General features: G+C 49.2%; 1 protein-coding gene across 6 annotated transcripts; it reads left to right on the forward strand.

The window, feature by feature from the left end:
* Positions 1 to 7,359: 7,359 nt before the first annotated feature.
* FDPS (farnesyl diphosphate synthase) lies at positions 7,360 to 17,668 on the forward strand. 6 transcript variants are annotated; one of them, XM_032623063.1, is made up of 11 exons: positions 7,466 to 7,486; positions 8,337 to 8,553; positions 8,630 to 8,792; positions 10,645 to 10,785; positions 14,920 to 15,000; positions 15,148 to 15,270; positions 15,637 to 15,725; positions 15,820 to 15,892; positions 16,596 to 16,673; positions 16,774 to 16,908; positions 17,411 to 17,668. In XM_032623063.1, exons 2-11 carry the CDS (start codon positions 8,360 to 8,362, stop codon positions 17,609 to 17,611), a joined length of 1,278 nt encoding a protein of 425 aa, XP_032478954.1. In that variant the 5' UTR covers positions 7,466 to 7,486; positions 8,337 to 8,359; the 3' UTR covers positions 17,612 to 17,668. The 6 variants fall into 6 exon arrangements, with proteins under 6 accessions (XP_032478968.1, XP_032478984.1, XP_032478954.1 ...); XM_032623084.1 differs by having other exon boundaries at positions 8,424 to 8,553; XM_032623101.1 differs by lacking the exon at positions 8,337 to 8,553 and adding an exon at positions 14,064 to 14,319 and having other exon boundaries at positions 7,470 to 7,486; positions 8,721 to 8,792.
* The last annotated feature ends 24 nt before the right edge of the window (positions 17,669 to 17,692 follow it).

Raw genomic sequence — 17,692 nt, forward strand, 5'->3', positions numbered from 1 at the left:
CTTCCTCAACTCTCTCTCTGCATCTTAGTGAAACTGGGAGACTCTTACCAGCCACGTCTAACATCAGCCAACAAAACCTGTCAATTCCAAACATTTTCCAAATGTACCCTTCTCTCCATCCTCACTGCCAGGGACGGCGGGCTGCCTCCACTCATCTATTGCCCAGACTTTTCCTGCCTGGGGTCTCCATCGCTGGTAGGTCCCCACCAGTGCAGCCAGAGTTGTCTGTCTAAAAATCAGTCTGATCAGCCTGCTCTGTTCAGGGACATTACTGACTCATCAGGGCATGTAAAAACCCTTTACTGTCTGGACCCAGATCACTTCTAGCCACATCGCCTCCCTTTCTCCACGCCTCAGCCCACTCCAGAATCCTTACACTCTCTCTGTCTCAGTGTCTTGCCTTTGCACACACAGTTCCCTACACCTTGCCTATTTTCTCTGCTAAACAAAATTCCTATTCAACCACCTAGATTTCACCTCCTCTCTGTCATCACTAGATGGACTTTCTTGTCTCCTTCTTCCATTCAGCTAAATTTCAAACGCACATCAAGAGCTCCTAAAACCATTAGGTTTGGTGCCACTAAAAGTGGGGTCACCAGGCCTGTGTGTCTCCTGAGAGAATGCAACAGGAGCGAGTACATGCCTCAGAAGAATTCTGATTCTAATGAAGCCTCCAACCTAACTACTCGTTTACAGGGAAGTAGAGGAAAGAGTTGAAACAAAGACTTGAGGATGCAATCAGCCAAATCCAGAATATAGGCAATTCTTCCAACAAATGACCCAGTTTCATCAACAATTAAATAGTGTGAAAAAGGGGGGAAGGAAGAAGTGTTTGTTGAAAAATGACGTAAGACACATACCAACCAAATGCAATGTGTAGACCTGATTTGAATTCTGATTTGAACAAACCAATTGCAAAAGATGTTTTTGAGACAATCCAGGAAATCTGAACATGGAACATGGACTGAACAGGAAATCTGAACATTGGGCCTTAGGTAACATTAAAGAATTACCATTAATTTTGTTTGTTGTGTTAAAAAATTCCTTATGTATTAGAGATACATCTTGAAGTGTTTATGTGTATAATAATATTGATTTGGGGGGGTTGATTTAAAATATTCCAGCAAAGAAAAGTGTAATGGTTGGTACAGGAGAAGAAAAGGGAAGTAGTTGAATAAAATCAGATGGACAAAATGTTGGCAATTGTGAAATCTGGGTGACAATTGCATGGAGGCTTATTAGAATATTTCTCTACTTTTTGGTGTATGTTATAAAAAACATCAAAATTAATTCCATACAAATTTATTGTTGGGGCAGACCCTGTGCTATGCTCTGAGACACAACGACAAAGATGTGTCCCTGTCCTGGAGAAGTTCCAAGCAGTGGAGAAGACAGACAAGAATTCAGGTGCTGACTGTATTTAGTGATCAGAGTTATGGTTGGGGTAAGCTCTGGGGCCACAAAAAGACAGAGAGGGATACCTAACCCATTGAGGGAAAGTCTCCTAGAGGACTCAGGTTGACTTTTGTAACAAGAGACCACAAACTAGGGGACTTCCCTGGTGGTGCAGTGGTTAAGACTCTGTGCTCCCAATGCAGGGGGCCCAGGTTCAATCCTTGTTCAGGGGACTGGATCCCACATGCATGTGGCAACTGAGTTTGAATGCCACAACTAAAGGAGCCCATGTGCCTCAACTAAGGAGCTGCCGAGCTGCAACTAAGACCCGGTGAAACTAAGTAAATAAATAAACAAAAACAAAACAAAACAGAGACCACAAACTACAATAGCTAAACTGGACACTGCCCTAATGGTCTGGGATGCACCTGAAAGCTGGAGCATTTGCTCTCAACCACGTGAGGAAGAGGACCTGCCACAAACCTGTGAGATACATATTATCTCCATTTGAAGGAGGAGAAAAATGACATTCACAGAGGTTAGGTAATTAATTCCAAATCATACAACCAACAAGGACTGAAAGCAGGGTTTGAACCCAGGGCTGGTTGACTGCAAAGCTGTGTTCTTTCTGTTGGTACTTGAGGCTTCCTGGTGACTGGGGGAGGGGTGGCTCTGACACCTTCTCTCTTCCCAGGGTCCTAGTGTGTTTAGGAGACCTTGGTCTTTGCCCTGCTAAGTGTTTCCCAGTGGGGGTTAGGCTGGGACTAGGAGACCCCAGGGGCTTTTGTCCTAGCCACCTAGCCAGACTGAGATCACACTGTCCCTGACTTCCCCTGAGTTCTGTTAGGAAGGTCACTTCTGGGAAGTCCCAGACTGGAACGGGGAAATGAGAGGCTTTAGTTCTGGGAGACATAGCCTCCCCCTCTATCAATCTTCTCTCCTTCAACCCCAGGTCTCATCCCCCATTTCCTGAACTTGGGGTTTGCAATGAGAGTGGATCAATAATTCCTTGGACTGGGACTTCCCTGGTGGCGCAGTGGTTAAGAATCCGCCTGCCAATGCAGGGAACACGGGTTCGAGCCCTGGTCCGGGAAGATCCCACATGCCGTGGAGCAACTAACGCCGTGTGCCATAACTACTGAGCCTGCGCTCTAAAGCCCGCGAGCCACAGCTACTGAGCCCACGTGCCACAACTACTGAAGCCTGCACGCCTAGAGCTCGTGCTCTGCAACGAGAAGCCACCGCAGTGAGAAGCCTGCGCACCACAACGAACAGTAGCCCCTGATCACCGCAACTAGAGAAAGCCCACGCGTAGCAACGAAGACCCAATGCAGACAAAAAAAAAAAAAATTCCTTGGATTTGAACGGACTTGAATACTTACAAAGACCTCTTCCTTAGTTTCCACTCTTGCTTCTCAACTCTGCTCTGTGAGCTAATCAGATAGGGGGCACACATTTATCCTGTGATCCATTAAAAACACACAGGTCACCTAAGTCACGCTGGTATGCTCAATTTGCAATTTGGAGCCCCCTCAGAGAGGTCACGTGGCTTGTTGAAGTTCATCCAGCTGGTCATGGTGGAGTCAAGACTTGCACCCAGGCAGCACTTAGGCAGGCCCAGGGAGTTTCCTGTTAGCTGGGCAACAACAAGGAAGGCTGGAGCCTGAATTGGCTTCCCTTCCTGGCCTGTGTCAATTGTTCTTCTCTCTGGGGGTGAGCTAGCTGGCAGCTGATACCTGACTCCCATCAGACCACAGAAGCAAACCAGGTGGGTATTAAATGGGCCTTTCTCCAGGAGCTCTCACTCCTCCTTTGGCCCATTGCCTAGCAGGCCGTGCCCCTTCTCGAAATGTCTTTGCCCCAGCCTCCATAGGGCCCAGTGAGCCTCCTCCTTCTTCCTGGAAGCATCCCTTCCTTTCTGGATTGCTCTGGGCTTTCTGGTGTTCCTCTGCCTGTCTCTTATCTGTATCCTTTGTTAATTGTCCTCCCTCTCCACCCCACAAGGCATGAGCTGAGCAGGAGAGAGGTGACCCAGGGCCTTGACGGGTAGGTGGTGAGGGAAGGAAGACATGGCTCTGGGAAGGATCCACAGGTGCCTCGGAGGGGTCTCTGTAGAGGTGTGCAGACTTAAAGGCAGACGAAACAGATTCTGGGTGTGGCTCTGCCACTCTTGAGCTGGAAAGCTTCGACCAAGGTCCTCACACCAAAGGGGAAATCTTACAGGTGAGAGTTCGAGAAAAAATATACGTGAAAGTGCAGATTTCAAATGCCAGTGACTTACTAGCTATGCCATAAATAGGGTGTTTGTAGAAAGAATAAAAAAAAGGAAGAATGCTTTGCATGTCTCAAATAACCAGGCTGCCCACTGGGGGCTGTCTCACCCTGAGTCTCTACTTTCTGGGTTTTTTTTTTTAGGTTTTTTTTGTTTTTGTTTTTTTGGCCACGCTGTGAGGCATGTGGGATCTTAGTCCCCAATCAGAGATTGAACCTGCGCCCCCTGCAGTGGAAGCGGGGAGTCTTAACCACTGGACTGCCAGGTAAGTCCCTGTTTTATTTTGTTTTGTTTTGGGTCTCCACTTAAAAAAAAAAAAATATTTATTTTTGGCTATGTTGGGTCTTTATTGCTGTGCGCAGGCTTTCTTTAGTTGCATCAAGCGGGGACTACTCTTCGTTGTGGTGCATGGGCTTCTCACTGCGGTGGCTTCTTTGGTTGCAGAGCACAGGCTCAGTAGTTGTGGCGCACGGGCTTAGTTGCTCCGCGGCATGTGGGATCTTCCCGGAGCAGGGGTCCAACCCGTGTCCCCTGCACTGGCAGGCAGATTCTTTTTTTGTGTTTGTTTGGTTTTTTTGCCGTACGCGGACCTCTCACTGTTGTGGCCTCTCCCGTTGCGGAGCACAGGCTCCGGACGCGCAGGCTCAGGGGCCATGGGTCACGGGCCTAGCCGCTTTGCGGCATGTGGGATCCACCCAGACCAGGGCACGAACCCGCATCCCCTGCATCGGCAGGCGGACTCTCAACTACTGTGCCACCAGGGAAGTCCACATTCTTTTTTTTTTCTTTTTTAAACCCCACATTTGTTTATTTATTTATTTTTGGCAGTGTTTGGTCTTCGTTTCTGTGCGAGAGCTTTCTCTAGTTGCGGCAAGCGGGGGCCACTCTTCATCGCGGTGCGCGGGCCTCTCACTATCGCGGCCTCTCTTGCTGCAGAGCACAGGCTCCAGACGTGCAGGCTCAGTAGTTGTGACTCACGGGCCCAGTTGCTCCACGGCATGTGGGATCTTCCCACACCAGGGCTCAAACCCGTGTCCCCTGCATTAGCAGGCAGATTCTCAACCACTGTGCCACCAGGGAAGCCCCAGTCCACATTCTTTTGAAAATATTCTTTTCCATTATGGTTCATCATAGGATACTGAATTTAGTTCTCTGTGCTATATTTAAGGCCTTGTTGTTTATGCATTCTATAGATAATAGTTTACATCTGCTAACCCCCACTCTTCTTCCCAACCCCCTCCCCCTTGGCATTGGTCTCCACTTTCTATCCATCCTCTCCCGGGGTGGGGGGGGGGTGTGGGGGGGTGGCGGGTCCCTTCTAGGAGCTCCACCTGCTACAAAGTACAGCTCTGGGGAATTTTCCCTTAATGGCCTTATTTCACGGTGGAGTTGCAACAATCATATGGGTGTGCCTGGCCAGCTGCGTGGGGCTGAGAGGGGAAGGGTGGGATGATTTGGGGGTGGGGGGCATCATGGTATAGGATGGGGAAACTGGAGTGAGACCTTCATTTTTTTCAGGCTTGTGTCTTTCCTTGAGGAGTTTCCTAGCACCCAAGGTTCTATTGACCTGATCTCTAATTTCCTTTGAGGTTCCTATTTTTGCCTTATGAACTCCTGTCCAAAGGTGGAGGCGGACCATCCTAGCAACCCAGCCTTGCCAAATATTAACAATGTCACACCCTCCTCACCCGGGTTGTAATTTACTATGTAATGATGTTTTCCTGGACCTCTCTCTAGTTCTACCCTAGGTAGGTGTAATAATTTTTTTATTGTCGTAAAATATACTTAAAATGACCATTTTAGGGCTTCCCTGGTGGCGCAGTGGTTGAGAGTCCGCCTGCCGATGCAGGGGACACGGGTTCGTGACCCGGTCCGGGAAGATCCCACGTGCTGTGGAGCGCGGCTGGGCCCGTGGGCCATGGCCGCTGAGCCTGCGCGTCCGGAGCCTGTGCTTCGCAACGGGAGAGACCACAACAGTGAGAGGCCCGCGTACCGCAAAAAAAAAAAAAAAAAAAAGACCATTTTTTTAGTGTACAGCTAAGTGGCGTTAAGTGTATTCACACTGTTGTGTAACCATCACCACTACCCATTTCTAGAACTTTTAAAATCTTCTCAGAATGAAACACTATACCCGTTAAACAATAATTTCCTATCCTTCCCTTTCCCCAGTTCCTGACAACTACTATTCTACTCTCTGTCTCTGCTCTAGGTACCTCATGTAAGTGGAATCATAGAGTATTTTTTCATTTGTATCTGGTGTATTTCACTTAACACAGTGCCTTTAAGATTCATCCATGTGGTATCATGTGTCAGAATTTCCTTCCTTTTTAAGGCTGAATAATATTTCATTTTATGTATATACCACATGTTGTTTATCCATTCATCTGTTGATGGACACTTGGGTTGTTTCCACCTTTTGGCTGTTGTGAATAATGCTGCAATGAACATTGCTGTACAAGTTTGTTTGCCTCTCTGTTTTCTCTTGGGTATATATCTAGGAGGGGAATTGCTGGGTCATATAATAATTCTATGTTTAACATTTTGAGGAACCGTCGAATTGTTTTCCCCAGCGACTGCACCATTTTACATTCTCACTAGCAATGTATGGGGATTCCAACTTCTCTGTATCCTCACCAGTGTTTGTTATTTTCAGTTTTTTTTGTTTTTACTATAGCCATATTACTAAGTGTAAAGTGGTATCTCATTATGGTTTTGATTTGCATTTCCCTAATGACTAATGGTATTGAGAATCTTTTCATGTGCTTATTGGCCATTTGTGTATTTTTTTTTGGAGAAGTGTCTACTCAAGTCCTTTGTCCGTTTTCTAATTGGGTTGTTTGTATTTTTGTTGTGGAGTTCTTTATATATGCTGGATATTAAACTCTTATCAGATGTATGATTTGCAAATATTTTCTCCCATTCTGTAGGTTTTTTTTTTCACTCCTATGATAGTGTTCTTTGATATACAAAAGATCTTAATTTTGATGAAGTCCAATTTATCTATTTGTTGTTGTTGCTTATGCTTTTGGTGTCACATCTAAGAATCTATTGCCAAATCCAAGGTATGAAGGCTTACCCTTACGTTTTCTTCTAAGCCTTTCATAGTTTTAGCTTTTACATTTACCCATGATGGGTGGGTAAGCAGTGTTTTGTGTGTGTGTGTGTGTGTAAGCGTAAAGTTTCTAGTTTCTGCTGAGTCTTATCTTTCTTGAGCACTTAAAGCACTTTTTATACTTTATATCACAGTGTTATCCTCATGTAACACGTGAGGGGAGTCTCAAGGAAGTCAACTGAGGCTCAGATAAGTTAACTGATTTGCCGAAGTTAGACAACCTGTAAGTTACCAAGCTGGTCCGGCTGGGTTTTTAGTAATGTGCCACTCAACTGCACAAGAAGATAATGAAAATTTAAGTGCGTAGTAAAGGTGACAGCTCGAAGCTAGGGTGCAGGGAATTCCCAAACTGTCTCGCTTTCACCTCGGCTGCATCCATCCTCACCCCACCCTCCGCCCACTCCAGCTCCTCCTAACTTCCGGCCCTGAGCGCAGCCCTTCCATTGGCTGTTGGTTACAGGGCCTCATGCTCATACGAGGGAAAGCAGCCAATCAGTGTGGCTCGTCTCCGCCCAGCCAGCCAGCACTAGATCGCGTGGTCCTTGTCCCTCCTATGGCATGTCGGGAACTGTAGTCTAATGAAGCATTTCTACCTAGAGTGAAAGGAGATCGAGAACTACTGGTCCCAGGGAGCTGAGCGCCGAGCGGTCCGGCTTTTAGGAGTACCCAGCCAACAATCTGGAGCAGCAACTGGCGTCCAGGAACAGGTGAGAGAGGTCGAGGGCTGGCAGGGGTTAGAAACTCGGCCTTACCTCTGTAGCGATACTTTAAGGCACAGGAGGTCCAGTCTGTTGTGTTAGAGTTCCCCCGTTTTGGGGGTTGGTGGACCGACTGACACTGTGGATGTGCAGAAACTCCTGAACTCTGCCATGTGCTTTCCTGAAACCCCACAGGATAACTGCACCCTGCTTTGCTCTTCTGCTGCGAACCCTCCCCACCCACCCAGTGTTGCTCCGAGGCTGTCTGCGCAGTCCCAGTTCTGTGAGGCTCAGGACGCCCAGTCCCAGAGCCCCAGGCTACATGTCCATAGCACCCAGGGGTTCCTCTTTCACTTCTCTTCTTGAGGCATCTCAGAGCCTGCGCTCCCCTCTCCCCGCCTACCAGGGGAGACCTGTGTTCTAGATTTGGCGCTGACACTCCCCAGGTATCTTCCTGTCTCCTAGAGCCTCAGTTTGACCTCCATAAAATAGGGTGATTTAAGGGTCCTCCCAGCCCCCAGTCCTGAGGTCCTTTACTCTGGACTCTTTTATCATGTGCTCCAGAACTTGGGGGAAGAAGTCAAGAGTGTAGCAATTCCAGAGGCTCCCTGGAAGAGGCGTTGACGGTTTCTCAACCGGATAAAGTTAGGTGGCATTAAGTTCTAGCCGTCTTATTTTAAGTGTGATCAGTTGAGTCTTGGTCACCCAGCCATACTTTTTGTTCCCTGCGTTTCTTTCTGTAAATGCCCTCAAGCTCAGCCCAGAAGAGAGTGGGGCATTCTGGGTATGGAGGTGAAAGTTTGGAGGGTGACCCGGGGAGCTGACAACGTGCATCTGCCTTTGGTGCTTGCTCCTGCAGGGAGTGCTTGATGCCCCCTCCCTATGCCACCCCCCATGCTGCCCCTGTCCCGCTGGCTGAGATCTGTGGGGTTCTTCTTGCTGCCAGCCCCCTGCTGGGTACCCCGGGAGAGGTGGCTGGGTTCCCTACGGCAGCCCTCCCTGGTGCATGGGTGCCCAGTCCTGGGGGCCTGGCACAGTGCCCGCTGCTGGTGCCAAGCATGGACAGAGGAGCCTCGGTGAGTTTGGTGGGGTGAGGGGCCTTGGGGAGGGGAGCAGATGATTAGGTTTCTGACTTGTCCTCCCTCTTGTCAGAGCATTTTACTCCTCCCTCAGAATGAATGGAGACCAGAAATTGGATGTTTATGCCCAAGAAAGGCAGGATTTCATCCAGCACTTCTCCCAGATTGTCAAGGTGCTGACTGAGGAGGACATTGGACACCCAGAGACAGGAGATGCTATTGCCCGACTCAAGGAGGTGAGGGGTTTACGACTTGAGAGAGTGAACCTTTGCACTCTCTGTGCATGTGTGGGATCCAGCTCTGGCTTTTGACAGGTATGGGAGCAGGCTTTTATCTGAGTGACTCTGGGTCCACTCTGGAGGGGCTGGGGCCTGGGCAGGTATATTTAGTCAGCCGATCAATCCTGCCTTGTGGTTCTGCTGAGCCAGCCAGACTGCTTTGTATGGGGGTGGAGGGCCTTGAACCTGGTAAGTCTTTAGTTTTGTTGAGAAAGGGAATTAGGTGTCCAGAAATCATTAAGGTGCTACCTTGTCAGGGACCTGGGAGGAAGCAGTCTGAAGTGGACCTGAGTGAAGCTAGTGTATCATCAGAAACCCCTGCTCTAGAACAGGAGCTATTGCTGGGATACTTAAGTTGCCTAATTCTTTTTTTCTTTTGGAGTATCTAGTAATTCTTTTTGTAAATGCTGTCTCATTTGTCTGAGGGGAACTAAGGAAAAGGATGTCTGTCTACACTGGGATGGAGATTAAAAGGGAAATCTTCCCAGTGAATTAGATCTGTTTGACAGCAGGGCAGCAGAAGGCACAATGAGAAGCCCCAGCAGGAGGGGATGCCATTGGAGGAGTGGGGGGTGGGTTCCCCAACCTCGGTCCCCTCCAAGTTGTCCTCTGGCCAACTCTGTGGGTAGGGGGCTTGCCTTTAATAAAGTGAAAGAGACTTTTCATTTGCAGATAGGTTGAACTGTGGGTTGGAGGAGGTGGCTGAGAAAGGAGGAATGGGCTGTGAAGGGGAAGTTAGGAGAATTGGGGACGGGGTGAAGGAGAGACGTGAGCACGCCAACCATTCCCATAGTGAAGCCACTAGGTCGTGTTTCTGGGGGCTCTGAGGAGCTCCAGTTCTTTATGTCTCAGCGCAGAAAGAATTCAGCAAGAGGCAAAGTGATAGAAAAGAAGTGATTTATTAGAATAGAATGCTTGTGAGGCTTACAAGCCAGTGGGTGAGAGGGTGCCACACCCCAAGAACTTTGTGGGCTACAGTTTTATAATCAAAGGAAAAGTGGGGAGGAGGACAAAACCACCTTCTTCCTCATTCTTGAGTAGATGTCATGCTTTCATCATCACCTCCTCCTCCGGGTTGGGCAGGGGAGTTTTCTTGTCCCTACATGTTTAAGCCAGGACTGTCGTGGCACTATGGAACGATTATTTCAGGTCTTAGTACAATGAGGGTCTTTTACACTGAAATGTCGCCTTTCCATAAATTGTTTTTTGTGTGTGCAGAGAGCATGTTCTAGGGGTCATTAACTTACTGAACTCACTGGGCAGGATGTGGGTCTCATGCCACCATTATTTTATTGTTTTGGGGCATATCTTATGCTCTGTTGCATGGTTTTGTTGCTGAGCAGGCCTGCTTGGTTTTGTGGTTAAGCGAACCTGCTTTCTTCAGTGATCATTAACTTACAGGGGTCTCCCATACTTTTTTTCTTTACTTACAGTCCCTTAGTGGGATTAACTATTTAATTACCTACGTTGTCCTTTTACTCTGTCCCTATCAGTAGCACGTACAGAGTTTTCGCGCAGTTCAAGCCCTGTCCTGGGTTTGGGAGCAGATTTTAATCTCCCGTGTGGAGCCTTTAAGTGTACTGAAGAAGGCAATGCAGAGAGTGCCTGGGGACTGGAGAACTTCTAGCTGTGCTCCAGGATTTGGGAGGAAGCCAAGAGAATAGCAATTCCAGAGGCTGCCTGAAGGAGGGGTCAGGGTTGAGGAGGATAAAGTTAGGTCTTATGGTTGGAAGTGGGAAAGGGCAAGGAGAACTCTCAGAATAGCTGCTCTGTAGACCCTGATGCCTTGTCGCTCTGCCCTTGCTCCCAGGTCCTGGAGTACAATGCCATCGGAGGCAAGTACCATCGGGGTTTGACAGTGCTGGTAGCGTTCCGGGAGCTGGTGGAGCCCAGGAAGCAGGATGCTGAAAGTCTCTGGCGGGCCCTGACCGTGGGCTGGTGTGTGGAACTGGTAAGAGGGAGGGGGAGGGGCAGGAGAAGACGAGGTTTACTAGAGTGGGGGTACCCTGGGTAGGATGGGGTGGGGCAAGGAGGGATGGGCCTGAAACTTGGTTTCTTGGTGGTTTGTGTTTCTGTGCCTCTAGTGTGCTGCGGCCAGACTTAGTGAATTACTCCAAGGGTTAACAAATGTGGGGAAACTCTTGCCAGTGGGTACACATTTCACCTGTAGACCTGCTGTGGGCCAGGGCCTTGGGACTGGCCATAAAGTTGTCAACTCTTTCCTCTGAGCAGAGGACAGCCGCAGAAGTAAGATAGTTCTTCTAGAACGTTATTCTGTGGCAAAGATTGAAAACTGGAAGCCCATTGGTAGTTTTCGAAAATATTTTAAAATTAAGTTCCCTAAATCTAACAAAGAAGAGATTTCACATAAAACACCAGATTTCTAGCATTACTTGGAAAATTGCTAGATCTGGGTCCAGAGTCCCATGTAGCAACAGTTGGCTGAAGTTGAATTGAGGCCACTTTCCCAAGACAGGACATGTGTGGGTCTGTCTTTATCTTGCTCCAATCCCCACATCTTCCTGTCTCCAAGCTCAGTTGGCCCTTGAAGGTGTATGGTTTGCTGGCCTGGCCTCAAGTCTTCATTAGCAACAGGGGGACCAGGTTCTGGGGGCGGTGGTGCCAGGCCCTGAGGAGGGGGCCAGTGAGCCCAGGAGGGAAGACGCTCAGGGCTTGGCGAATGACGGGTGATTCTGGCCTGCGGAGAGGAGCCCCTGGCCTGAGGCAGGACGTGACGAGCTGAGTCGGCCACACCGCATTCTCTGTATGAGCAGGTCAAGTGGAGCTGTCTGTCCTGCAGGTGTTGGAAATTCCAATCTGGAGCCTGTAAGAGAGATGGGGCTGGAGAATAGGGATTTGCCTCCAAGGAGGTAGAAGGACGATGGCCTCACTGTGGACGGGGCCCCTGGTGAAGGGCCCCTGGTGCTCTTCTAGGGATCTGGAGGGGCCGAGGAGCCCATAAACACAGAGGGCGGGCAAGGAGGGAAGGGCAGGAGGAGAGGGGCAGAGCTGTGGGGCGGAGGGAGGCAAGAGTGCGAGGGGCCAACAGCTCACCTGGTAGAATCGGTTGCTGTTAACCTCAGCTGCACTGGGTGCATCTGGGGGTGTTTTTTCTTTTGGCCGTGCCATGCGGCTTGCGTGATCTTAGTTCCCTGACCACGGATTGACCCCTGGGCCCTGGCAGTGAAAGCCCCGAGTCCTAACCACTGGATGACCAGGGAACTCCCATGTTTTCTTTTTTAAAAAAATTAATTAATTTTTGGCCGCGTTGGGTCTTCCTTGCTGCGCGCGGGCTTTCTCTAGTTGCAGCGAGCGGGGGCTGCTCTTCGTTGTGGTGCGGGGGCTTCTCATTGTGGTGGCTTCTCGTTGCAGAGCACGGGCTCTAGGCACATGGGCTTCAGTAGTTGTGGCACGTGGGCTCATGGGCTCACGTAGTTGTGGCTCACGGGCTCTAGAGCACAGTCTAAGTAGTTGTGGCGCACGGGCTTAGTTCCTCCGCGGCATGTGGGATCTTCCTGGACCAGGGCTCGAACCTGCGTGCCCTGCATTGGCAGGCGGATTCTTAACCACTGTGCCACCAGGGAAGAACCCCCCCTGCCCCGTGTTTTCTTAAATGCAGCTGTACTTCTGTCACTTCCCCAAGATTCCATTTGAGCTGTCCACCATTGTTTTGGATGATTTTTTTATAATTTCTGCTTCTATCTTCCTTTCACTTCTACCTCATCTCCTTCAATCTCTTATTTTTCTATTTCAGCATTTACTTCCTAAAAATGAGGACATTTGCCTATGTAACCACAATACTGTTATCACATCTTTGTCTGGGCTGCTACAACAAAATACCACAGGCTGGGTAACTTACAAACAACAGAAGTTTATATCTCATAGCTCAGAAGGCTGGGAGGTCCAAGATCAAGGCACCAGCACGGTCAGCTGAGGGCTTTCTTCCTGGTTCATAGCCAGCATCTCCTTGCTATGTCCTCAGGTGGAAGAGGCAAGGGAGCTCTGTAGGGTCTCTTTCATAACGGCACTAATCCCTTTCACGAGGCTTCCATTCTCATAACCTAAGCACCTCCCAAAGGGTCCACCTTCTAATACCATCATCTTTGAAGGTTAGGATTTCAACATACGAATTTTGGTGGGGGACACATCCAGATCATAGCAACATCCAAGATATTTAACATTGGTACTAAAATATTATCTAATGTATATTCCATATTTAAATACTTGTAAATCCCCCCCAATTGTCCACTATAGGTTTTTTTTTTCTTTTTTTTTTTTTAACATCCAGGATCCAAGCAGGAGTAATGTATCGCATTTGGTAGTTTTTCTCCAGTCTTTAGAATACTTCCTCTATCACAGTTGACTTTTTAAAGTCCAGGCCAATTATTTGGTAGAGTATCTCACAATCCAGTCTGATTAATATCATGAGGAAATAATCAGGGTAAACATTTTGGTAAGGATGCTACATAGGTAATGTGGTATATTTCCCGTTACTTCCCACTATAGTACATACCTGGGAAGATGACTAAAAAAACTCAACCCAGTTCTGTGGTACCATCCCTATAGATTTAAAGTTCTCCTAACAAATAGAAAGTGCAGTTGGGGGGCAGAGAAGATTGAGGGAGGCCACAGAATGAACGCCCTTTGGAGACAATCTTGGTTGAGTGGTGCTGGTTGAAACCAGATGGCCCTTGTAATCACTCAGGGGAGGCAGTGGACCTGTGGCTTCAGGGGAACAATGCCACTCCAAATAAACACATCGTAAATAAAACGTGTGCCCCCAGTGTGGAAAACCCAGGTCCCACCCCAGGGCAAAGTCAGAGGTCAAGGTGCAGAGGGACTTCGCCTGGAACAAGAGCAGCGATCGCCATAACCCTTTCTCTGCCCACACGTGAGCTGGTGGGTGGTGGTGGGCACTTCCTCTGAGCGATGCGGATCCACTGGAGCACATACAGGGATCAGGGTGGGGTGAAGATTTCAAAACTATATCTTCGGGGAATTCCTGGTGGTCCAGTGGTTAGGACTCGGCGCTTTCACTGCTGAGGGCCCAGGTTCAGTCCCTGGTCAGGGAACTAAGATCCCGCAAGCCGCATGGTGCAGCCAAAAAAACCCAGAAAAAACAAAAACCATGTCTTCAAAAGCTGTTTGAAGGAGCCGGAATGTGTAGCCTGACTGCAAGAAGTATCCTGGGGGACGCTACGGTGCTTCATTCTCTCATTTATTTCTTAGACAAACATTTATGACACACCCACTCTGGGACCATGCTGTGCTGGGCTCTGGGAGTGCCAGGGGGACAAAGACATTGCCCTGCCTCCAAGGAGTTCACAGTCCTGTGGGGAACCAGCACGTTTGGGTGCCTTCAAGTAGGCTGGCACTCAGAAGAGGAAGCCCTTTGATGATGTTTAAGACCCATGGGTGAAAGTTACCGGAAGTCAGACTTGAGTTCCATCCTATTAGACCTGCGCTCCCTAACGAGCTCCCTGAGGTGGGGTTTTGTTCCTGGTCACTGGAGTAGGTAAGCAGAGTGCCCGGGGAGGACACAGGAACAGGCTTTTTTGTTCCACAAGTCATGTAAAGTCAAATTGCATGAAGAAATCTTACTTGAAGCATTCACTGAAGTTTTTCGCAAGAGAGTCCAGTATATGAAGATGTTTCATCATCTCCCTGATACCAGGGATTGTTTAGGGCTGCTTGTCTGGAGATGTCAGAGATCTGTTGTGTCTCTTACTTTGAAAACAAGGGAGTTTTTGTCCCTTTTTATAGTTGGGAAGCCTGAGCCAGAGAAGTCATGTAACTTTCCAAAGTCCCACAGCACAGACGAAAAGTCCTTGGTGGACTTCCCTGGTGGTTCAGTGGTTAAGACTCCACGCTCCCAGTGCAGGGGCACGGGTGCAGTCCCTGGTTGGCGAAGTAAGATACCACATGCCACATAGTGTGGCAAAAAAAAAAAAAAAAAAGTCCTCGGCCTCCTCATCCTGACCTTCCTTACCAGCTCAGTGATTCTCAAAAGCAGCAGCTCTGTTGCTGGTAGAAGGAACAGTAATAAGGAGCCCTGGGGCTCTTATTCCACTTTTTGTTCTCCTAGCTCCAAGCCTTCTTCGTGGTGTCAGACGACATCATGGATTCATCCCTCACCCGACGGGGCAAGATCTGCTGGTATCAGAAGGTAAAGTGGGCGGGAAGGCAGCGGTGGGCATGGGAACAGGCCACGGGGAGATGGTCACGTGGAGCCTGTGGAGGTGTTCAGAGTTACAGGTTCTCGGTATGAGTCTAGGCCAAAGACTGATTGCTTGTTTTTTTGTGTCTTTGACAGCCAGGCATAGGTTTGGATGCAATCAATGATGCTTTCCTTCTGGAAGCATGTGTCTACCGCCTGCTGAAGTTCTACTGCCGGGAGCAGCCCTATTATATGAACCTGATTGAGCTCTTCCTGCAGGTGTGCTGCAGACCAGGGCTCAGTGCCCAGAGGCTGCCCACAGTAGCCTTGGCCTCTGTAGGACATTCTCGTCTAGCTTGTTTCGGGACACAGGAGATACCTCGGTTTGCCTGGATGGGGAAGTAATTGAGGAAGGGAATCGGGGAGGGTGGTGGTGGCGAGAGGGGCTTCTGTGTCTCTGTGACTGAGGAGTGGTAAGGGACTGTGTGTGTGACTGGATGGGCCTTGAGTCTTGGGCCCCTCTCTCCCTCCTGCTGTCTTTCTGACGGCCCAGGTGTCATCTGGTATGGGATGTAGGGCCCAAGATTTCAGGGTTCTCCAGCCCCGGAGAAAGCCCAGGTCATGGGCCATTTTCCTCTTCCTTAGAGTTCTTATCAGACCGAGATCGGACAGACCCTGGACCTCATCACGGCCCCCCAGGGCAATGTAGATCTTGGCAGATTCACTGAAAAGAGGTGAGGGACCATGGGAACCATATCTGGACAGTGAGGGAGGGCTGGGGCCAGGGGCGTTATCCTTCTGAGGAGTTTATCTTCTCCCCGTACTCAGGTACAAATCTATCGTCAAGTACAAGACAGCTTTCTACTCCTTTTACCTTCCTGTAGCTGCTGCTATGTATATGGTGAGTGAGCCTCCCCGCCCTCGCTGCCTTGCCCATGTGGGCTTTTGGATAGGAGGCCACAGGGCAGACAACTTTGGACAGTCTGGTGCCCCCATTGAATGGCTGTGTGATCCTGAGCAAGTTACTTAATCTCTCTGAGTCTGTTTCCTCAGCTGTAAGATGAGGATAAAAATCCCCACCCATGGAACTACTGTGAAAATTAACTGAGTGGTTAATATGAATGTGGATGGCCCATCAAGGGGGAACAATAAATCCTCCATCTGAGTACGGATAGGAGTGGGGAGGATATAATTCAGGCTGAGAGGGAGGAGACTGGATTCGGAGGTGGTCAGTGGGATTAACTGTCTATGCTGACCCTCTCCAAGTTTCCTTTTCATCCTGAAAGAATTTGGAAATGGCAAAATGATTAGGAAGAAGGATCAGAGTGACTCAGGGACTGAGCCTTGTGAGAGAAGAGATAGTATGAGGGCCTCCAGAATGGACTCGCCTCTGCTATGACTCACAGGAAGACCTAGCTAAAATAAGTGGGATAGGGGCTGGACCATCAGTCAGGACTTCCTAGATCAGGGAAGCCAGGGATGTCTGAAAGGAGAGGACAGAAGATTTGGGGGCTGCACTGGGGCAAGACCTCGTGGAATGAAGCGGCCACAGGAAGATGAAGGCACCTCTGGTGTATGGCTTGTTCATCCCCTTTTCACTGTAGGCGGGCATTGATGGGGAGAAGGAGCATGCCAATGCCAAGAAGATCCTGCTGGAGATGGGAGAGTTCTTTCAGATCCAGGTAGGAAGGCATGAGGCACTGGCAGAGAAAAGGCTCCAACTCCTCTTTCCCTGCCTTGGAGCCTCTTCATTCCTCCTTTTCTGCACCTGCCCCCACCCAGGATGATTACCTTGATCTCTTTGGGGATCCCAGTGTGATGGGCAAGATCGGCACTGACATCCAGGACAACAAGTGCAGCTGGCTGGTGGTTCAGTGTCTGCAACGGGCCTCTCCGGAACAGCGCCAGATCCTGCAGGTGCCTGAGAGAGGGCTGTGGATCCCTGAGCTGCTGAAAAAGGGGATAGAGCAGTGGTTCTTCAGTGAGGGTGATTTTGACCCCCCAGAGGACGTTTGGCAGTGTCAGGAGACATTTTTTTTGTTGTCATAACTTGGTGTGTGTGCATGTACCACAGGTATCTCTAGTGGGTAGAGGCTGGAGATGCTGCCCGACATCTTACAATGCATACAGTAGCTTTCCACACAAAGTATTATCCAGCCCAAAATTTGAAATGTGCCAAGGGTTGAGAAACCCTGGACTAGAGGAAGCTGAGGCTTGAGCCACTATCTGAGCATTTGGGATGGGGATGGGGAGGGGGAGGTTCAAGATCTTAGATACTAAGAGACACTTAAAACTGGAGGCAGGGATGGAGTGAATGGCATTGGAGATGTTCTGGAATATCTGGATGGGGGAAGGAGAGGGGACCTGGAGGTGCTGGGGGGAGATTAATAAGCCCATTTTCCTGCCTCCAATCCTTCAGGAGAACTATGGGCAGAAGGAGGCCGAGAAGGTGGCCCGGGTAAAGGCGCTATACGAGGAGATGAATCTTCGGGCTGTGTTCACGCAGTACGAGGAACACAGTTACAGCCGCATTATGGGTCTCATTGAGCAGTATGCTGCGCCCCTGCCCCCAGCCATCTTCCTGGGGCTAGCAAACAAGATCTACAAGCGGAAAAAGTGACTTAGAGACTGTGAAGGGGGAGGGGGAGGCTCTCAATAAATTGTTGTCTAACCTGTGGTTCTTCTGTTCCTGCTGGTGCCA

This window comes from Phocoena sinus, chromosome 1 (assembly GCF_008692025.1).
Source record: "Phocoena sinus isolate mPhoSin1 chromosome 1, mPhoSin1.pri, whole genome shotgun sequence".
Classification (NCBI taxonomy): Eukaryota; Metazoa; Chordata; class Mammalia; order Artiodactyla; family Phocoenidae; genus Phocoena; species Phocoena sinus.